Source organism: Eupeodes corollae, chromosome 1 (genome assembly GCF_945859685.1).
Source record: "Eupeodes corollae chromosome 1, idEupCoro1.1, whole genome shotgun sequence".
Taxonomy (NCBI): Eukaryota; Metazoa; Arthropoda; class Insecta; order Diptera; family Syrphidae; genus Eupeodes; species Eupeodes corollae.
This window is the reverse complement of record NC_079147.1, coordinates 309188584-309210012: the sequence shown is the minus strand read 5'-3', so window position 1 is coordinate 309210012 and position 21429 is coordinate 309188584. Positions and strand designations below refer to the sequence as shown.

Below are 21429 nucleotides of genomic sequence, written 5' to 3'. Positions count from 1 at the left end.
ACGTGACTCTAATCTCTTGCCACGTGGTCTTCTTACGTAAGATATTCCGTCACTTCCCATTATATTAAATTTGGATTCGTCACTGAAAAGAACTCGACTCCATTTTTGCTTGTCCCAAGAAAGATGTTCCTTAGTAAACTGCATTCTTTTTTTCTGGTTTTGAAACGAAATTAAAGGTATCTTAGAAGGCCGATAACAGCTCAAATCAGCAACCGCCAACCGACGAAATACCGTTCTAGTGCTTAAATTTAATTGAAACTCCTATACCAATTTTGAGGCAGATATGAAGGGATCTTTTTTGACTTTTCTTATGAGCATAGCATCCGTTCGATGACTTGTTTTACGTGGTCGACCACCGCGATGCGAAATAGACACTTCTTTTGTTTTGAGATAATGGCTTATTATTGGTGAGACCGACGATTTATTTACATTAAATTTTTTTGAAAAGTTTTTTTGTGAAATGCCCGAATTAAAATCGTCTACAATTCGTTGTCTTAACGGATCTCCAAATTTATTAGGTGACATTATTTAATAATTTTATATTGCAATTGAAACCGATATCACAGGAGATGTGCTTTATGTAAATAAATAACAGCAACTTTGCTTTCAGGTCACGACCTTCAGACAATTACTAAATGCAATGCAATTATATAATTGGTCAAAAAAGAACGATGTAACTGTTAATAATTCAGTTAAATAGTGATGACACTTTAGTTGCAATCGTTTTGTCGCAGGTGAATTTCAAATTACTTAATACAATTAAACGTAAAGTTACTAAAAGTTTTTTTATGTTTTGAGTGTTATATATTTTTAATAACTTTGAATACACAGCATTAATAATATATGACGATTGTTTTGAATCTGAATACAATTTTAATTTTTTTAAGAAAATGCTTACTTTCATTTCTAGTTGCAAATGTTTTGTCCGATACTGTACATCACTGTCACTGATGCAGTGAGAGCAAAAATCAAAAGCTTTTGATTTTAATCTCTCCGTATCTGACAACGAAAATCGTGTGCACCTGCCCACAAAAGAAACACAATTCCATGCATTGACAAATGTGAACATATAAGCGTGGTGTCTGCAGGACGCTTAAGTTAGTAAATATATCTATCGTGAGTTTTCCTGCCTCGGAATTTTTTCATTAAATGGGAAAGTCCCTACAAATACATTTTTTTCTCGATAGCAACTAATTTCGAGGGAAACTTTTTAGCAAAAACACTCTATAATATGTACATACATATGTATATGTATAAGAGTATGTTTGCTTTAAAGCATTGGGCGCATTCATGAAGCTAGTGACTACGTAGTCAAAAATTTAACTAGCTTTGTGAATGCAAAATTGCACTACAAAGCTAGTCAATTCAGAACTGTCATATGAATGACAAATACAAATATATAAAATAAGAAAAATTTGTTTTCAGAACTTTAAATTGTTTTTTTTTTTTTTCTTTTTAAATTCAATAAAACCAAATAGAAGATGTAATATAATTGATTTATATTTGTATTTAAATACCGAATGATTTATTTCATTTTGAATTCTTGTGTCCTTACAGAGCATCTGATTGTTAAACGTCAAAAGCAGTGTGCACTAACTTTGTAGCCGAGGGAAATTTCAACTACTTTTGTAGTTAGATTTAGCTAATCAGAATCCCTTGACTACGTAGCCACTAGCTTTGTGAATGCGACCACTCAGTTCATTTTGAATTCTTGTGCTTTACCGAACAGCTGATTGTGAAACGTCAAAACCAGTATGCACTAAGTTTGTAGCCGAAATGTTTACACTACGTCGGAGGGGAAATTTTAACTACTTTTGTAGTTTCATTTAGCCAATCAGAATCCCTTGACTACGTAGCCACTAGATTAGTGAATGCCCCATTAATACGTTTGCAATGTACGAGAGAGCGAAATATTCCAAAAAAAATTTGTATTCACGATAGCGTAGGTTCCATTCCTGCCTGTAAGATCAACATTTTTTTCACTGGTAGTGCCTCTTGCGAGGAATTGACAAATCCTCTAAGAATAATTCTTGCCATGAAAACTGCTTTATCAAAGTAGCCGTTTGGATTTGGCTTAAGACTGCAGGTCCCTTAGATTACTCACATACATGAAATAGTTGAGACGGACTTTATAGCGTTCAATACCCCAACTCCCTCTTTACAATACGAAATAATTGATGCATTTTTAGACCAAATACCCAATAAGGCGCCAGTTATAGGTATCATTTGAATCGATATTTGATGGTGTTTCCCTTTGATTATAAATGAAAATTATATACTGATCGATCACAAATCACACAAAGAATTTTTGTTAAGAAAAAAAAAAATGTTTAATTGCGCATTTATTTTTCTCTAAAAATGTATTTTTCTATTTTCCGTACGGAAATTCATTTTTTTGAACAGCTGATACTTTTATGTTGAAAAGTGAAACGAATCGTTCCACTGATTTGTGCAACTATTTCACGCAATTAAAATGACAGATTTTTGTCGGTGGATTTCAATCAGGAATTTTTTTTCAATGACAGAAATTTTGAATGATAACTATAAACGGCTTGCCAACAAAATTCCAATGTTTGTTCAAGGACGAAAACCAATGGTAGCTTTAACTGGCGCCTAAGTGCTCAGGAAAGTATTCGTCCGGAAAATTATCTGATCTTACATAATCCGTAGTCAAGGAAATTTAGATACTCACTTTCTACATTCTCTACATTTTTTTGCTCTGGTCCAAAACGAGAGGACTTTTTAGACAACTTTAAGATATGTAAATGAATTTATCGGTTTTTGTTTTTTAAGTAAAAACATTTGTGTGCCTAATTTTCCTTGATTATTGGAAGTTTTTTGCTTCGAGGTATTCTTCCGATCAGTTATTCAAAATTTGTTTCCAATTTTTTAAGAATTTCATTTAAATATTTAGTTGTGTAAAAGTACCTGAATGCAATATTTTTCTTAAATTGGTGAGATATGTTTCCGTTTTCAATACGGTTTTACTGATTAAAGAAGGATTTTAAGACTATGGAAAAACACTGTGTACGTAATTATAACCACCTTTTTCCTTTAAAAGCAACATTTTCTAAGTGATCAAAATATTTTCCTATTTTATGAATTTTTAGCTTCTATTAGGTTTTTTAATTAATTTCATTACAATTTCGTGAAGGCTTGCGACAACATAAAGGCTCTTTATATAGGTATACAACCTCGGTAATCATCTTGGTTTTAACTTCTCATTTGACATAGCACTGAATTGAACATGTCTCATAGAAGTGTAGATGCAGCATAAGCTTTTCGACTTTACGTTACATTACGCCACTTCAAAATGTGACATCCCTGTTCTTCAACGGAAATGTCAAACTTTTGTACACCTGCCAATTTGCTCTTGCTCCGATTTTTGGTTGAGCTCGCCTCAGCCGCTACTCCACCTACTCCTACAGTGCTGTTCTTCTACTTCTACTTCTAGAATGACTCCCTTGGTTTTGATTTATGTGACTCCTAGGCTCACGTAATTATTGACAGTGACAAATTTTGAATTCTTCGAATCAGCTTACAAAAATTCACATTAAACAATTTCAAATACTCGATTCAATTTAAAATGAATCGAACTAGCAAATTGTTCTGGCCAGTCATAGTGACACCTAAAGATGCTGTTGTGAAATCCTCTGAAATCACATCACGAAGTCAAAAGGTAAACCAAACCAAATAAATGTTTATTCTATTATGCAATAGAAACATTTCTTTTAGTTAATGCTGGAATTGGGTCTCATCAAATCATCGAATAATGGAACATTTCAAATATTACCCTTGGCTCAGAAAGCCCTCGACAAATGTATTGCTTTGGTCAACAAGCACATGAATTCAATTGAAGCTCAGAAGATCTCACTGCCTGTTTTAACTTCAAGTGGTCTTTGGAAGAAAACGGGTAAGCAAAGAGCGTGAATTTAAATAAGACCTTAAAGAAAAACCCTATTATAGGGCGACTTGATCAGGGTGTAGGAGAATTCTATCTCGTTAAGGATAGACATGGCAAAGAGCACTTACTAAGTCCGGTATTTACTATAAAAGATTAAAAAAAACCTCGAGGATTTGTTGATTTGAGTATTCTTTTTCCAGACTCACGAAGAAGCTGTAACATCAATGCTTGCTAGTGCAGCCCCAATCTCCTACAAACAGTTGCCACTACGTTTGTATCAGGTATTTAGTAGCTTTGAGTTGTGAGAGCTCAATTCTATGAATTCTTTTCTAGATTGGTCCAAAATTTCGAGATGAATTGAAGACCCGCTTCGGACTTTTGCGAGCTAAAGAATTTATCATGAAAGATTTATACACATTTGATAGAAATATCGAAGAAGCTCAGAAAACCTATGAACAAGTCAGCGAGGCATATTTATCATTCTTCAAGAAATTGGATGTTCCTTTTGTCAAAGGTAAATCCAAGACCCTGACGTAACTTTTACAAAGGTCTTATATTTTATTTTTTAGTCGTTGCCAGCACTGGTATCATGGGCGGAAGTGTCTCACACGAATATCATTTTGTTTCGCGGACAGGAGAGGACCGAATTTTCCAGTGCGAGGCTTGCCATTATTCGTCAAATGAAGAGGTCTCTGGGGAGATACGAAAATGCCCAAAATGTCAGTCATCGATAGAAGAAGCACGAGGAATAGAGGTAAACTTAAAAAGGTTAATCCCTAAAAACTTTTTCAAATTCATCTCTTCTTTCAGATTGGCCACACATTCCTCCTGCAGGACAAGTACTCTAAGCCACTTGGTGCCACCTTCCTACAGGCCAATGGAAAACCTCAAAACTTATCTATGGGGTGCTATGGCATCGGTATAAGTAGGCTCCTAGCAGCATCCTTAGAAGTGAAATCGTCAGAAAATGAACTCAAATGGCCAAAGCTTCTTGCACCGTTTGACGTTTGCATAATCTCTGCTAAGGTATCAAGCAATACAAAAAATATAAAATAAGTCAAGTATTCGAGAATATTTATGATAGGAAGGAAGCAAAGAGCAAAATGCATCTTTTAAATACGAGGAAGAACTCTACAACAACATAACAAAGATTTGTGACCCTGACGATATCATCCTGGATGACAGAAGACATCTGACGATCGGCAAACGACTAATGGAATCGAAGAGAATGGGCTATCCACTCATCGTTGTGATAGGCTCAAAGGTTATGCAGAACCCTCCACTTATCGAGCTATATATTGATGGAATCGGCAGAGACGTAGAAACTCCTGAGCTCCTGCGAGAGATAAACGCCTATGTGATGTCAAAAACACAGCTCATGAATGAAGAACATAGAGATAATAGTTTTGATCGTATTTTATCTTATAAGCAATAAACAATAAATGTAAAAAATGGATGTGAGTATTGCCTCAATTAGCTTTGTCTTGCAAAAGCCTTTGGTCCTCCAAATGCTTCTCCAGAGCTAATTTCATGGCTTGAATAAATCTTTCCAAGTCGATAGAATCGTTGACGTTGTGCATGAAAATGGCATGTGCCAGAAATGGGAGCTTCCTCAAAGTCCTTCCACTAACTCCGACACTTCGTTTCGCCAGGCAAAGCAAATCATCGTTGCAGTTGTCGTCATTGTATTGTGGGATGTATTCAGTCTTGATCATTCCGACTCTCATCAATTCTCGCAACATGGAAATGTAAATTTGATAGATCGCCCTGACAGATGGCAGCCCGATGTGCTGTTTTATATCAGCGCGATCAAGGAAGGCTAGATCAATGTTGGAAGCTAAATTAGATGTGGCTAAGATCAATACATTTGGAGATTCTTTGATGCTATCGAGCTGGGTTAGTAGAGCATTTACAACACGCATGGCATCCTTAGGCTCCTGACCTGTAATACAAAAGTCTTGAAGGTTTCTTTCAACTTAAAAAAAGGACTCCTCACCAGACATTGATTCTCTTGCATAGGCTATTGATTCTACTTCATCGATAAGAACGCAAACTAGGGATTTTGGCTGGGCGATAATTTCTCTAACTTTTGTAAACAGTTTCATTACAAGTTTGCCACTCTAAAAATCAATAAGAATTCTTTTGAGTACTTGAAAAACATGTAAGAAAATTTAAATTTACTTCCGAAAACCACTTGGAGAACAGACTGTGGCTGTTGATCTCTATCAAATGAGTGAATTTGTACCTAAATTGTGTGTTGGTAAGAAAGGACATTACTATTTGAGAAGAAGCCACTTACGTTGAGAGCATGCGGATGGAGAGTTTCTGGGCGATGGCTTTGCATAAACTTGTTTTGCCTGTGCCTGGAGGTCCATGCAGCAAGACAATCCTATTACAACATATGACATTCTGGTTTACATTGTGAGCAGAGAAAACCAATGAGGATTCTGCGAACTTCAAAAGATTTTCTTTAAGGTTCTCCTCATAGATGAGGTTCTCCCACAGACCAACGAATGAATGCGAAGGTAGGAGCCAGTGATTGGAAGCAGGAACTTCTTCGCTGTCCCCTTCTTGGTCACCCTAAAAAACGAAATACCCACATTTTTTAAATTGTTGAGACTTATTTTAAGGGTTTTGTGTATTACCTGGAACATTTCGACTTCGACATTCCGTTGGTGAGGTCGGTAGATGTGATATTTTAGTGCAGAATCGACCTTAAAAAAAAAGAAAATATTCAGGTAATTTGTATCTTTTCGAGGTAAAAAGGTTATACTCTACCCTGGGAGAACTATTTTCATCGATCCATATACTTTCTACGTGCGTTTGGATAGTTGGTCCACTTCGTTCATTCAAAGGTACTTCGCCACCAGACAAATTGAAATTCTTGTTGTTTTCAAAAATAAAATCCAGCTCGCTCCTTAACTGACTTTCAATTGCTTCTATTCGACTAAATAAGTTCACAATAATGAGGTTTATTATTTATTAATGTTAAATCAAAAGATTAACTTACGTATTCCCAGGTTTAAGTTTCACTTCGACGTGAATTGCATTGTGATTGTTTAAATTGGAAATATTCATTTTTTTGAGTTAAAGATTTTGCCGGTTTTAAAACGAAAATCAAATTAATTTTGTTTTTATTTTATAGTTGTCAACCTGAGAAATGTCAAGATTTAGGCCTGAACGCTTTTATCTAGCTTTTTGCTGAACTGAAAAAATGGGTCTGTTCATTCGAAGACAATTTCGAAGTATATTTTGACGTTTGATCTTCGAAAGAATTGATACAAATAAAAACTATCGAGATACATGTATCCAAATGACATACTGCTAGTCCATATATATTCCCATAGAAAATCATCCTTAAAGTGATTCCACCTCAATCACATAATAGATTTGGATTGCTAGTCGATACTCTGGGGCAAAACCGCCCTTAAGGCTAGGTGCGCACATGTAACATTTTCGAAACCAAATAGTTCCATCGTCAGTTGCCACAACATCGAGAACATAGGCAACTCAGAAAGTAATCAACGAAATAAACCAATACATAGAAAACATTTATTCACCTTGAATAAATTTTTCTTTCTCTTACAATCAAAAAAAATGTATCAACGATTTAGTTGAATGACAGTGCAGTTACCTATAATCGGGTGACTTTCCATTTACGCAGCACGAATTTCCTTTTAATTTTTTTACAGTTAGGTACGGGCCTCAATAGAACATGTTTTATATGTGAAGGCGAGGAAACACCTTTGAGTCATAGAAACAAATATTCTCTTTTTCGGACTTAACTCTACATTTTTTGGATTTCATTTTTAAAACTAAAACAAGTTTTTTTTGAATTTATAACAGGCGTACTAACAGCAACCCCCCTGCTAGGGATCACTATAGGATTTGGGATGTGTACGAGTTTGGGTATATGCAAAGTACTTTTGGCATTTGAGCACTAAAATCAAAGTTATCATCCATAAAAAAAACAAGTGTGGCACTACTGAACAAAAAACATGGAAGAAATGTCAAAATCAACCATTTTTGCGTTTTTCGAGGTAATCGCCTAGTTAGTTGTCAAAACACAAACTAAAAAGTTGCTCGAATGGTCTATAGTGCTAAGTTTAGAAATCAAACTCGAAACTAAAAGTTGCTTGTGCGCGCCTAGCCTAAAAGTCTTTCACCTCTTAAGCTATGCTTGCCTTCTAGTAGGCTTGGCGAAAAAAATAGTATTCATTTTCAAAGGCCATCTGTTATTTCTATGTTTAAAAAGGCTTTTTTGTCAAAGAAACTAAAGACATTATTACAAAATTGTCAAAACAAATAAAACATCAAAATCACATTCAAAAACTTCTCTATATTTTCGCTGAACCTACAGAAGGGCTATTAGGATTAAAGAATGGAAGACACCAAAGTCACATTGTCTAACTAGCCATTCTTTTTTGAAGGCATTGTTTAAAAAATAATAATTAATTTTGAAACACAATTTTTTATTTAAAAAAAAGAAACTAAGGACTACTGTCTAAGTGCATAAATTGTTTATTGTTTATGTAGCTATCAAATCTTTAACATTTTTGTATTTATTTAATAAACTATGCTACTACAAATTTTAAAAATGGGTATAAAAATTAGGGAATTAGTACTGAAAAAGACTTACTTTTGTTACTATGTGCTTCTTAATTAACGCCAAACCTTTAAATGTAAATAGCTTAGCTGTGCTAATGACTACTTTTGACTAATTATTTCAAAACATTTCAGCCCGCAACACACTTTCAAATTTGTATTTTGCGGTGCCTTAACTTTACTTTGCACGTCAATTAGTAAGATATTTTTCATTCATTGGATGAACTGTTTTGGAACTAATTTAAAGCATATATTTTTTTAAAACAAGCACAAACTGCTGCCTTAAGTTTTCCACACCATATTTATTTACGGTACATGACTGTTTACCTCCGCCGGTTTACCTCTGCCAGTTTACCACCGCCAGTTTACCTCTGCCAGTTTACCTCCGCCGGTTTACCTCTGCCAGTTTACCTCTGGACAGTTTACCACCGCCGGTTTACCTCTGGACGGTTTACCTCCAGAGCAGGTAAGGTAGTTTGAAATGTGGCTTATTTTGCTCACAGGGTGCTTCTTAATAAATGCAAAGGCCGATATTTCTGCTTCTTAGTGTTTTATTTTATAGTGTTATTCGGCCGTGAGTTTATTTATTTTTAAAAACTGTTACTCATAAATGTTTTTATGGTCAATTTCTCGTTTCGTCTATTGAAGAAAGAGAAATTTGAGCTTTGTTTGATTAAAAAGATTGAATTCTGTTAAATATTCAAAAAAAAACACAAAAACTTACTTAAATATCAAATGAATATTTTGCTTTAGAAAAAAAACGTTATAGTGTTGTGGAAGTGTCATAATTCATTTCATAAGTAATACAAATAAAGAACAACACAAAACTAAATGCCAAAAGTTTTCAATTCGATGCTAGTTTTGAAAATAATAAACTACTTTATCTGCTCTGGAGGTAAACCTTCCGGAGGTAAACTGGCAGAGGTAAACTGGCGGTGGTAAACTGGCAGAGGTAAACCGGCGGAGGTGAACTGTCCTGCTTCGATTTATTTAATACATGTTTTTCATTAGGTTTAAATTGTTTTCCTTTTTCTTCATAAATGACTTTTCCACTGTGCACAACAATTTCGTGAGATATATTTATTTACCATAGATATTGCAACAAATATTTTTTATGGAGATATATTCAATGTTTTTTTTTAAAAAAACATTCTTCTTTTCGATAACTTTAACTTAAACTGTGTATGGACACAGTTTTCTGTGAGATATTTTGTCTGGACTCGTTCATTTTAAAGCAGCCTCTATTGCTTACAGCGCCCCTAGTATTTCAAACGTAAACTACAAGAAACAAAACTTCACATTTTTTTTGACAACTGTAGCCAACTTCACCTAAATCTTTCTTTCAAAAAACTGCAAAATGGTGAGTGGATGTCGCTCTGCTAAAACCTAAAATTAATCTTCATTTTTCAAAGACATCGTGTAAGAATTTAAACTTATAACTCGGTTTTATATTTCTCTGTTTAATTAACATTCCTACGAAACGATTATTGTAATTAAATCGATTCTCCCAAGCTCGCTTTTCGTGATGTCTTTGAGAAACTGATGTAGTGTCAACATTGAGTTGAAATGTGAGTTTTAATTAGATTTCCCTTATTCCTTGCAGTCGAATCAGAAGAGGAAGAAGACCAGGAAGCTTCGTGGTCATGTCAGTCATGGACATGGTCGTATCGGTAAGAAATTATTCTATTTGCATTTTCATCTTGGAGGACTTAAATTTCTTTACTTTGTCACATAGGTAAGCACCGTAAGCATCCTGGAGGTCGCGGTAACGCTGGTGGTATGCACCATCACCGCATCAACTTCGACAAATACCATCCCGGTTACTTCGGTAAAGTTGGTATGAGGAACTTCCATTTGAGGAGACAGCACAAGTTCTGCCCATCAATCAATTTGGATAAATTGTGGTCTCTTGTTGGTGCCGACAAGTACGCCGAACTCGCAAAGGAGAAGAGTGAAAAGGCTCCAGTCATTGACTTGGTTCAATTCGTAAGTTCAATTTTTCTTCCAAACACATATTTCACACTTAATCGCATCGCACGAGGATACTGTTTAACATGAAGATTACCCTAAGGCGTCGGGCGGACAGAATGCGACCGTACAATTGCTATCCCCATGTAGAGAACAGCCTTTCAGATTAAACAGTATCTTTCTTAAAAAGATTGCGCGCTCAAATTATGAAAATACGCTTCCACTCCATCGTACTAACGTAGTTCAATCTTTTTTTTATTGACAGGGCTTCTACAAATTGTTGGGACGCGGTCATCTGCCAAAGCGACCAATCATTGTTAAGGCCAAGTACTTCTCAAAGAAGGCTGAAGATAAGATTAAGAAGGCTGGAGGAGCTTGCTTGTTACGCGCTTAATTTTAAGGTGAGTTGTTGGTTTTTTATTCTAATTTGAGAATAATGCAATGGACAGACGCTGATGTTTCAATTAGCACGTCAGACTTCTGCTGAGTGAATTCTAGTCTACCATAACTGAACTGAGTCTTATTCCTTAAAACAAATGCTGAAAAACCCTTTTTCGAATTGAAATTTAAGTGCTTTTTTCTTTCCAATTTCAGGTCTTTCCAATCACGGAGGGGCGAGTACATTGGACATCGAGAATGTACTAAATGTGTACAATTTTTTAATAAAATTACGTAAGAAAAGAAGTTATAATTTGTTGTTTTTATTTTTGGTTTTAAAAGATAAGAAATCTAAAACGTGAGAATATACCTTTGGAAGGTCGATAATTGAGAATACAATATACAATGTTCTTCTTCAAAGAGAACTTCCTTGTGGTGTGTTGGGGAAATGTTAAAATGTTCAACCGCCAAAACCTTAACTTGAGACAGATATCATTAGAACTGCCTTTTTAAGTGTTTTTAGATTTTAAAAAGCCCTGGATAAGTATTGAAATCAGATGTGTCTTGTTTTCAATTGACTTATGTATATTCAAAAATAAAATATAACATTATTTATTTCATTGGAAAGCAAATACGATACAAAAACAAGAAATTATACAAATTATGAAAATCGATACCATTATTGAGTGATTTTGATAATTATTATCTAAATGAAAGGCATCTTACAAAGAAACAATATATAGTATATGTATTTATTAAAGGAAAACGTTCCTACAGCTTGAAGTATTCATTTGATAATAAAAAATAATTTTTCTAATTCATTAACTCATAATAGAATAACTACTTAGAGTTATATATAAACTACAAAGTAACATATTTTGTTAAGTGATTTATCTAGCTTCGGTTCGTTGAAGCTGACTCGTCCATGATACAACACCACCAACAAACAATGAAATTACTCTAGTAGTTGAACGTGTGGAACCTAGAATTGCTAGAATTTTCCATCTTCCGTGCTGCAGAACTTACTGCAAAAGCGATGTCTGGTCGAGTTGTTATTGGCAGATACATCAAGCTCCAACAGCTTCACGGTATGGAACTTGTTCTTTAAAATTTTCAAATATTGAATTTTCTTCCTCCCGACCAGCTGGAGTTTAGTTTAGTTTACTTTATTGGTAATTGTTACTAACACATTAAGATAAATCTTATAAGGTAGTGAAAATTTATGAATAATAATATATGATAACATTTTAAATAATAAGTTACAATTGTATATAACATAAAAGTGAATTTAAATAGTCAAAGAAGAAAAGTATAAAAATAAATAAATAATAATTATGTATGTACATATGGACATCTATGAACAAACGAAAAAAAAACTTTTGGCAAAAAACTTTATTGTATCCTTACTATTGGTAATTATTTAAAAAAGTAGAAGAAATAAAAAAAAGAAAGAAATAGAGAATTTTAAGTAAGATGTCTGTAAAAGATAAGTTAGTCGTTTTGATTAGAAATGAAATCATGTAAACTTTTTTGAAATGTTTCTATGTCACTAAGTTCTCGCAAGTAAGGTGGGAGTGAGCTCCAAAGGCGGCATGCATTGATGAAAAATTGTCTCTCAGATGCAAGACACGTAAAACGAGGATGAATTAAATAAGTTGATCTGTTTGATACTGAAAACCGAAGTTGTTCATAAAGATATGTTGGTTTTCGCGTAGAAAGTAGAATCAATGTTCGGGATTTGATAAAGTTATCGAAAGAATTTTTAAAAAGCTACGTCTCAGATGGGTAAGTACCCGTGGCATGATGGTTAGTGCGTTGGACTGTCATGGAAGGGGTCTTGGGTTCAATGCCTGCCTGCCTGTGCCACCTTAATTTAAAAAAAAAATAATTTTCGCGGTTACTGCCTCTTGCGAGGAATTGACAAATCCTTCAAGAGTAATTCTTGTCATGAAAAAGTGCTTTCTCAAATTAGCCGTTCGGATTCGGTCTAAAATTGTAGGTCCCTTCCATTCCTGACAACAGTACTCGCACACAGGAATGGTTGAGAGTTGTAAGTCACTAGGCCCTGGTTCACAACGGACTGTTTCGCCTCTTAATTTATATCTTATTTTATTCGTCTCAGATGGGAAACATGGTAATATCTCTTTAATCCATAAATATAATACGATTTACACTATTAAAGGCTACTTTTAATTTGTTGTTGCTAAAGAAATCATTATTCTGATAGATTTCACATCCGTAGGTTAAGATTGGTAAAACCAAAGACTTAGCAAGTAGATGGTCATTCCATGTAAGTCCTATTGAAAACCACACTAAGGTTCCTAGAAGTGGTTCTAATATAGTACCATTTAGCATTTGCATTTGTTTGGGTCAAGCCAAACCGTTATCAGCTGCCCAATTTGAGATCCGCTCGTAATCCAGATTGATATCAAAAGCACAGTTTTCGATAAGGCCTAGTGAACAACTTCTATAGATTTGTATGTCGTATGCATAAAAGTGCTTTTAAGCGTCGGGAATAGAGAAGCGATTTCTCTCATTAGGTGAGCTGAATTTAAGTATTATCTTTGCGGGGAGTTCATGTCTATTGTTTCTGTATCTACCTTTCGATTGGAAAGCAGCATTCAGTGTGGGAGGCGCGTAGTTGATGGTGTTACAAATTTTGTTGACAATAGAAATTATGTATTCGTTTTCTAATTTGGGTATACCAAAAAGGACAGCATCAGCTGCAACTTCCTTCCTTTCGGATGTATCACATCTTTTCTGTAGATCAGCTACTTCTCACAAAAGATGGTCAGTGACGGTTTGATGGGATTTTATTTTTGCCACATTTTCTTGGAGTGATTTCATCGATTGTTCGGCTTCTTTGACGTGAGAAAAAAGGTTTTTTTCTATTTGTTCGAAACGTAAGATGAATTCAGCTCGAAGATCATTTATCTGTTTTGTGATTTTGGAAACAATATCTTCACTCAGATTTTTTATTAGGATGTCAATGTTGGTTGAGGATGGTGTAATTATTGTTGATTTTTTTTTTATTAATTTGCTGTCCAAATTCAGTGAAGCTGATACGATTGGAGTGGTATGCTTGGGAGTATTTACCAATTTCTCTGAGTTGAGTTGAGTGTCTGGATTTTCAGAAATCCAAACTAACGACACTTTTGATTCTTTAGGAAAAAATGTTAAACTTGTGAGAGGAACAAAAATAATCTTTATTTTATTGTTTTTAAGCTTAAACTTATTATTTAAAACTTGAGATTGTTTTTGGTTTGTTGCTCGCACATCACTTTCGATATTTTCCCACATTTAGAATTTTATTGGGTATTTAAAAAAATATGATAATGAATATTTTGCCGCACGAAACTCTCGGTAGTCTAATCTGTAGAGCATATTCACTCACTTGTCAAAATTGGATTACATTCATCCATTGTGAAAGGATCAAAAATTCGTTTTGTATATTTTTCTTGGCTTACCTTAATTGAACCATCATTTTCAATTTTTATCTTCATGCCGAGAAAATTTTCAATAGTTCCAAATGTAATTTTAAATTCATTTTTGAGTGCAAATTTAAAATTTTGAAGTTCGTATCGCCTATTTCCATCGTTTCTTGCAATCTTCAGTCGAAATACCCATCGATTTTGGACTACTTTGAGATACTCCCCATCTGTCATCTACCTTGGCTTTTTTCGTTCTCTTCTATTGATGTTCAATTCGTTTTCCATTAAATCTCCAGCATCGACTAATGAAGCATTTTCTTCATTCTAAAAACTTGAACTTGATTGATTTATTTCTTCAGAACTTAAAGTTTTTTCGGTACATTTTTCACTGTCTTCATTCTGAGAGCCAAACTCAAAACATGTTTCTGCATTTTCTTCAGTGTTTGCTTCCCCATTTACAGTCTGAAAAACAAACTCAAAACTGTTTCTGGTACTTTTTGATCTCTTCTAGGAATGTATCTTCAGGTTTCGCATTGCAGACCACTTCTGGCTTGAAAATTACGTCATGACTGCAGACAATTTTCTTCAGGTTTGGAATCCACACCCGATATCCATCTTTTTCATTGACATACCCAACAAATCTGCAATACAAATTTTTTACCAAGTTCAATAGGTATGTGAACATAACATCTAGTGCCAAATATGCGTAAATAGCTTAGAGTTCCCAGTTCTTATCCATACCATAATTCATATGGAACTTTGACGGTCCTGTACGGTTCAATACATATGCTGGTGTATTACATGCCTCAGCCCACAGACATTTTGGCAACTAACTTGCGACTCTCATACTTCTAGCTGCTTCCACAATTGTTCGGTTTTCACTTTCTGTTGCTCCATTTTATTGTGGTGTATAAGGGGGTCCAATATATTGCTGTATGCCGAATTTTGACAGCAATATTCGTACCTCCTTACTGCCAAACTCTTTACCGCCATCACGACTCAACTTTTTGATTATGTGTCCGTTAGTTTTGTCTTCATTCAAGAATGTTTCAGGTGATTTACATTTGACTAGTATACCTGTAAAACATACAGCTCATCTTTAAGGTACCCCTCTACTATTACTTCACCAGTGTTTTGAATTGTAACAGTTCGGTCATTCATTGTTGTCTGTATGTGTTGAAGTACAACTGTCACAATGCCATTGATCATGTCTCAAAAAATGTCCTTTTGTTGCATATAAAGAGAACGCCATCAAAGCAGGTCGCTTCATGTTGCTTTGTGTGGATTTGTTCTGTGGACATTCGGCAGCCCAATGCCCGAGTTCTTTGCACTTATTGCATGGAAATTTTATCTTAGCACGTTCCAGTTTACTATTTACCTTTTCTGGTTGCTTCTGCTTTTTCTTAAAATTTCCTCTTGTAACAAAAGCAGCGCCATCACTCTCGATATTTTGTTTCGTTTCTCTGGTTTCGATGGTGCATAACTTCTCGATCAATAAGTTCAAGGTTTGTTTTTCGGCAGGAATTGTACCCCACAAGTCTCTAAAATTGTCAAATTCCTTACCAAGGGTTGACATGATTCTGCCATTTAGAATCCGTTCAGAGAGGCTGCTTTTTGGCTAGTTCATCATTGAGATCTACAAATAGCTTTTGCAATTTCTTAATGTGTGCACTGATGTCCTCTTGTTCATCTTTTCTTGCTTGGAAGAAACTGTCTATTAACATGTTAAGCCTTTTGATGCTGCTTCTTTCGAAACGAGCGCATAATTTATCCCAAATGTCCTTGGAATATTCACATGTTAAGACAAGGTCTGCGAAAGACCTGTAATGGTCATATTCGATGAACCAAGTTTTTGCATGATAAGAAATTAAGGCAAAAAAATACTACAATCTCCCAAAGGCAGTAAAAATGTCTGGTCCTTTTTAAAAAACGTACGAAACACTACGTCATCCTCGGTTCCAACCAAAATAGCGTTTGTCCAGCCTGTCCCTAAAAAAGGCGAATCCTCCTCTCCCTCTAACTATCGTTCGATAGCACTCACGTCCCTTCTTTCCAAGGTCATGCAAACTCTGATTAATTATCAGCTCAAAAAATATCTCGAAGAATGGAAGCTTCTTATTGACCGAAAGTATGGCTTTCGTAGCAATATGTAGGTCCACTGGTGATCTCATGGTTTATCTCACCGAACAGTGGAACAAATTCTAACATCGTTTTGGAGAAAGTAAAATTATTGCACTTTATGTTTCAAAAGCATTTGATAGAGTTTGGCACCAAGTTTTCTTTTGGTATTAATGAATCTCTTATTCGTTGGATTAGAAATTATCTTTCTAACTGTTCAATACAAGTTGTATTGAATGGTTTTAAGTCTGAAATTCATAAAATTTTTGCTGGTGTTTCCCACGGCTCCGTTTTGTCTTCGGTTCTCTTCCTTATATTCATAAATGATCTTATGTGTGCCTCTTTTAATCCATTGAACTGTTTCGCCGACGACAGTACCCTCAGCTTCTCATACTCGTTTCTAGATTCACTTTCAAATCCTTGTCCTTCGGATGTGGAACTTAAAGGGCAGAGTATGATACGCTCATTAAATTCTGATCTTGGCAGAATTGTCAAATGGGGAGTCGGAAACCGTATAGAATTTAATGCTTCGAAAACTCAATGCTGTCTATTGTCGTTAAAACGTAACACACCCCCGATGCCACTATCTATGAGTGGCACTTGTATCCACTATCCAGGAAACTAATCAACTGACCTTTTATGGATTGATCATATATGTAGTTGATATTGCCAAAAATGCTTTCAGGTGCTAAGGATTTCTCAAACGGTGCAAGACATTTTCACCCTTTCTGATCTGGCAGTTATTTACAAAGCCTTCATCCGTCCAAAGTTTGAATATAATTCGCACATCTGGGTAGGTGTCCCTAAAAAAAGTTTAAATCTCTTGGATAGAATACAAAAAAGTACTTTAAAAATAATAGGCGATAGAACTATAATCGAAACATTTACATCGCCGCAATGTTTCATGCCTTTAATTGTTTTATCGATATTTTTACAACAAATGTTAAGTCGAATTAGCCAGTTGCATTCATCCCCTTAAACGATTCAGTCGAAATACTCGCACTTCCAGGAATGCTCATCAGTTTACCATCTTCTTTTAAATCCTTCAATATTTTCCTAGCCTGAGTGTCAGTAAATTATATAAAAAAAATATAAAATAACATTATCGGGACTCTGAGCCAAATTTTTTAAGCATCGGGACAGAAATATTAGATCTTAGGCTATCCTATCCGAATATTGAAAATATATGAGTAAAAGGCATTTCTATTCCTAAGGTCATATCATAATAGATATTTTTGAAGATCAATAGTCTGAAAACCGTTACATCTGCAGTTATAACTTTAGGATCAAATTGTTGTTATTTTATTTGTTTAAAGTAATGAAAACATGAAAAACAAATCTCTTTCAGGGTTAAAACTACAAACGAGCGAAAAAAGTGCGAAACTTAAACTGTTTTTTCTGATTTTTTGATATCTTGCGTTCTTCGCAAGTTTAATTGATTTCCAATAAAACTAATGACTTTTCTCTTATTTAAGTTGTTCAATGAAATGACCTAGTTCTTAAAAATATTTCCATTGTACACACAAAGTGACAACAGTTATCGTTACATCAATCAAATATTAATTACGACTTATCCTTAACTCTCAAAAATAACTTTGTAGAAAACTTAATATCCTATAAAAAGTTCTTAGCACTATACTACAAAGATTTATAGTTTTATAGATATTACTAGCCAAAGTTTGAGTAACATTGAATTTCTATACATTTTTGAACCAAGATTTAGTAGATATTGTAAACTTCAACGGCTAATATCTCAAAAGATATAAATCTGGACTTTTGTAGCGCAACTTGAATTTCCTTTAATCGCCGCCGTGATCGTTCCATTTCGTCTTTGAAGGAACACTCCTTAGAAGCTAGATTTTGGTTCATTGAAATGATACCTCCTAAAAACTCAACTTTCCAATATCAATAAATGTTAGGGATTAATCCAATTACTTAGATCCAGAATTTTAATAAATAACAAACATTTCAAAAATATTTTAATTAAACACATGTGCCTTTAAGAAAACTTATGTATGTACATTTGTATGTATTATTTTATTTGATTTTTAAAATTAGTTTTTTTCACAAACCAAACGAAGATAGGTAATTTTCCTTACGAAACTTGAATATCAAATCCTTGGTTGTCATTTGTTGAACTGCTGCCTTGGTGCCATTGTGTTCATGAAAAAAGCCACAATAACGTTTCAGGGTGTACATTTTAAGCTCCTTTATCTTTCGGTGCTTCAATACAACTTTGGTACCACACTTTTTCAAAGCAGCTAACTTCTCTTCCATGCAAGGCCGACACAAGTCTTGGCTTGTTGTATTTTTGTGCCAATAATCACCAATTGGCGTTTGCTCACAATTCGAACAATAAGCCATGTTAAATGGTCCACAGGTAATAATAGCCAATGGAATTGGTATCCTGTCATGGCCAAAAGAAGTACAAACCTGAACTTGGCGTTTGAAAAAGTTATAAGTTCCAGGACTGAAAAGGAAAATTACAATCGGAAAGATTAGGGATTTCTTTAACGAATTTCTGTAATATTTACGCTGGAGTTAAAAATCTTGAATAGTTCTTCAGTTTTTCCCCAATTCCAAATGGTTTTGCAGATGTTTTGCAAAATTTGGGGCTATCAATGTCATAAGTTCCGACTGGAGGAACGACACACTTCAATTTCCCATTTTCTTTGTTTCTTGGGGTTTTACTGGCTATAAGAGTATAGCCAGTTTTATTGGGATACTGTTTTTGGGTTGTTTAAAAAAAAATGTAACACAATTTTAAATAAGCAACAACTAACCTTTTTGATAAGTCCCACATTGGGACAGTATTCAAATGGACCAGGATAGTCTGATAGTTTTGAATTCAGCAAGCGATGCCTTGGAATTCGTGTACCAAAACAAAGATTATCTTTCCTATTTTCTCGATAGTTCTTCTTCATTCTGCTTCTCCCAACCTAGCTCTAGGTCAACAAAATTCTAACTGAAGTAAAAGAAGTATTTATATGTTGATAAAGTGGATTTCCAAAAACAAATCCTTTCAATCAATCACTTTCTATTTGATATTCAATTTTGGGATATCTAATAACATATACAAAATCAATATTCAAATTTATTCAAGATTTATTTACTATAGCTTCCTTATTTCCCAGTTTCTATTTCTACACGCAGGTACTTTTAACCACAATACTTTCAACCTCAATGCTTTCACGCAACAAAAATAAAAAAAGATACAAAGTTTTATTAAAAGCATATTCAAATTTATATACATTATCTACGTACATATATGTTGGTATATAAATGTATGTAGGTTATATAAAAACCCAATTTTTCATACAAATATTTAATTGATAGGTTTATCAATAGTTTGTTGAAGATTTATAGATTGAAAAAATTTGTTAATTACACAGAAATAAAATTTATATAAAAGAGGGATACATTTTAATTGACGTGCAACGCCTTTACAAAACTTTGACTGTTGTTAAAGTATTTTAGTTCAGAAATTAATGTCTATTCTTTAATATTGAGCAAAGATTTACTATCCATAAATAATTGATATTTTTAATCAATTTAATTAAATGACATTGTGACTGTCAATTACCAATATTTAAAAAAAATCCTTATTATATGTTCTCGTCTATTCTCCATCTACGAGTATGCATACGGGACCAAACATCACCCGAAGAATTTTTCTCTCGAAGAAATCCAAGACGCTCTCATCTTTCTTTGACAGAGTGGAGGCCTCAGCGCCATAAATGAGAACCGCGATGATGAGTGTCTTATAGATGGTGATTTTAGATGCTCGATAGACTACTCTGCTACTCGATTGCCTTCTAAGTCGAAAGAAGCAGCAATTTGCAAGAGTTATTCTTCGTTTGATTTCAGCGCTGGTGTCGTTGCCTGTGTTAACAGCGGTGCCTAGGTAGGCAAAGTCCCCAACTACCACGAAGTTATAGCTGTCCATGGTGACGAATTGTCCAAAACGTCGTTGTTTAATGTGCTTTTTTGATGACAATATACGTGGTCTTGCCCTCATTGACCACTAAACCCACCTTCTTCACTTCCGTCACAATGCTCAAAAACCCTCCACTGACATCACGCTTTGATCTTCCAATTATGTTAATAGCATCTCCGTATCCGAGTAATTGGATATACCTTTGAAAGATTGTGCTCTTTAGTGTTGACGGTTGAGTTTTGCACAATTTTTTCCGGAAAGATATTGAGGAAGTCGCATGGCAGTGAATATAAAACCTGCTCTATCAAGGTCTTTTCCGACCTTGATAGAGCAGCGTGCATTCTCCATCGTCATTTTACACAAACAGATAAGTTTGACAGAGATGCCAAAACAAGACATTGCTCTGTAGAGCTCTTCCCTATGGATGCTGTCATACGCAGCTTTGAAATCGATAAAGAGATGGTGAGTATCGATTTGAAGTTCCTGGGTTTTTTCCAAGATCTGCCGTAGTGGGAATATTTGGTCGATAGTAGACTTTCCTGGTCTGAAGTCACACAGGTCGTTGGCGAAGGGCTTCAGACGTTCACATAATACCGCAGAGATTATCTTATCTTATATGCAATGTTAAGGAGACTGATGCCTGTGTGGTTGGCGCAGTTCAGAGGGTCTCCTTTCTTATGTATCGGGCACACTATGCTGAGATTCCATTCATCGGGCATGCTTTCCTCCAACCATATTTTTCAGATGAGTTAGTGCAAGCTCCCTACCAAGTCATCGCCTGCTGCTTTAAATAGTTCGGCAGCGTTGCCGTGAGCTCCAGCAGCTTTGTTTGACTTCAGTTTAGAAATAACTATCTTCACTTCGTCGAAGTCGGGTAGGCGGAATTGGTGAACTGCGTCGCCTAGGTTGAGTGGTTCTATCTCTCTTACAGCGGAATTCGGTTCGTCATCGCCGTTATATAATTTGGAGAAGTGGTCTTTCCATATACTCAACATATAGGTTGCGGTTCTACTAAGATGTTCCCCAGATCGTCTTTACAGGCTTCGGTTCGTAGCTGGTACCCTTGGGAGGTCTTATTTACCTTTTTG

General features: G+C 34.9%; 5 protein-coding genes across 5 annotated transcripts; 2 read left to right on the top strand and 3 right to left on the bottom strand.

Annotated features, from left to right (window-relative positions):
• The first annotated feature begins 3392 nt into the window (after nt 1-3392).
• LOC129942808 (probable proline--tRNA ligase, mitochondrial) lies at nt 3393-5360 on the top strand. Its single transcript, XM_056051881.1, has 8 exons — nt 3393-3679; nt 3736-3913; nt 3967-4040; nt 4105-4185; nt 4238-4418; nt 4474-4658; nt 4715-4930; nt 4989-5360. Exons 1-8 carry the CDS (start codon nt 3587-3589, stop codon nt 5337-5339), a joined length of 1359 nt encoding a protein of 452 aa, XP_055907856.1. The 5' UTR covers nt 3393-3586; the 3' UTR covers nt 5340-5360.
• LOC129942809 (pachytene checkpoint protein 2 homolog) lies at nt 5306-7052 on the bottom strand. Its single transcript, XM_056051882.1, has 7 exons — nt 6915-7052; nt 6683-6851; nt 6550-6618; nt 6204-6484; nt 6086-6149; nt 5901-6024; nt 5306-5846 (listed from the first exon to the last, which is right to left on the bottom strand). The coding sequence occupies exons 1-7, from the start codon at nt 6980-6982 to the stop codon at nt 5374-5376; spliced, it is 1248 nt and encodes a 415-aa protein (XP_055907857.1). The 5' UTR covers nt 6983-7052; the 3' UTR covers nt 5306-5373.
• A 1501-nt stretch (nt 7053-8553) lies between these two features.
• Nucleotides 8554-11161, top strand: LOC129952243 (60S ribosomal protein L27a). Its single transcript, XM_056064740.1, has 5 exons — nt 8554-8586; nt 10113-10179; nt 10245-10495; nt 10743-10878; nt 11072-11161. The coding sequence occupies exons 1-4, from the start codon at nt 8554-8556 to the stop codon at nt 10869-10871; spliced, it is 480 nt and encodes a 159-aa protein (XP_055920715.1). The 3' UTR covers nt 10872-10878; nt 11072-11161.
• A 4278-nt stretch (nt 11162-15439) lies between these two features.
• LOC129952234 (uncharacterized) lies at nt 15440-15862 on the bottom strand. The gene has a single exon (XM_056064729.1). It carries the CDS (start codon nt 15860-15862, stop codon nt 15440-15442), a length of 423 nt encoding a protein of 140 aa, XP_055920704.1.
• A 2510-nt stretch (nt 15863-18372) lies between these two features.
• On the bottom strand, nt 18373-19527 carry LOC129942110 (uncharacterized). Its single transcript, XM_056050919.1, has 3 exons — nt 19188-19527; nt 18939-19129; nt 18373-18874 (listed from the first exon to the last, which is right to left on the bottom strand). The coding sequence occupies exons 1-3, from the start codon at nt 19326-19328 to the stop codon at nt 18469-18471; spliced, it is 738 nt and encodes a 245-aa protein (XP_055906894.1). The 5' UTR covers nt 19329-19527; the 3' UTR covers nt 18373-18468.
• Between the last annotated feature and the right edge of the window lie 1902 nt (nt 19528-21429).

Bases quoted from the DNA above. Each gene is read 5' to 3' on its own strand.
- LOC129952234 (XM_056064729.1), bottom strand. From the start codon at position 15,862: ATGTCAACCCTTGGTAAGGAATTTGACAATTTTAGAGACTTGTGGGGT.
- LOC129952243 (XM_056064740.1), top strand. From the start codon at position 8,554: ATGTGCTTCTTAATTAACGCCAAACCTTTAAAT. The intron at 8,587-10,112 runs GTAAATAGCTTA...TATTCCTTGCAG, and splicing joins TTAACGCCAAACCTTTAAAT to TCGAATCAGAAGAGGAAGAA. The intron at 10,496-10,742 runs GTAAGTTCAATT...TTTTATTGACAG, and splicing joins TCATTGACTTGGTTCAATTC to GGCTTCTACAAATTGTTGGG.
- LOC129942808 (XM_056051881.1), top strand. From the start codon at position 3,587: ATGAATCGAACTAGCAAATTGTTCTGGCCAGTCATAGTGACACCTAAA. The intron at 4,041-4,104 runs GTATTTACTATA...TTCTTTTTCCAG, and splicing joins AAGAGCACTTACTAAGTCCG to ACTCACGAAGAAGCTGTAAC. The intron at 4,931-4,988 runs GTATCAAGCAAT...TATTTATGATAG, and splicing joins TTTGCATAATCTCTGCTAAG to GAAGGAAGCAAAGAGCAAAA.
- LOC129942110 (XM_056050919.1), bottom strand. From the start codon at position 19,328: ATGAAGAAGAACTATCGAGAAAATAGGAAAGATAATCTTTGTTTTGGT. The intron at 19,130-19,187 runs GTTAGTTGTTGC...ACCCAAAAACAG, and splicing joins ATGTGGGACTTATCAAAAAG to TATCCCAATAAAACTGGCTA. The intron at 18,875-18,938 runs GTAAATATTACA...TTTCCTTTTCAG, and splicing joins TCAAGATTTTTAACTCCAGC to TCCTGGAACTTATAACTTTT.
- LOC129942809 (XM_056051882.1), bottom strand. From the start codon at position 6,982: ATGAATATTTCCAATTTAAACAATCACAATGCAATTCACGTCGAAGTG. The intron at 6,150-6,203 runs GTAAGTGGCTTC...CACACAATTTAG, and splicing joins TCCATCCGCATGCTCTCAAC to GTACAAATTCACTCATTTGA. The intron at 6,025-6,085 runs GTAAATTTAAAT...ATTGATTTTTAG, and splicing joins TCTCCAAGTGGTTTTCGGAA to AGTGGCAAACTTGTAATGAA.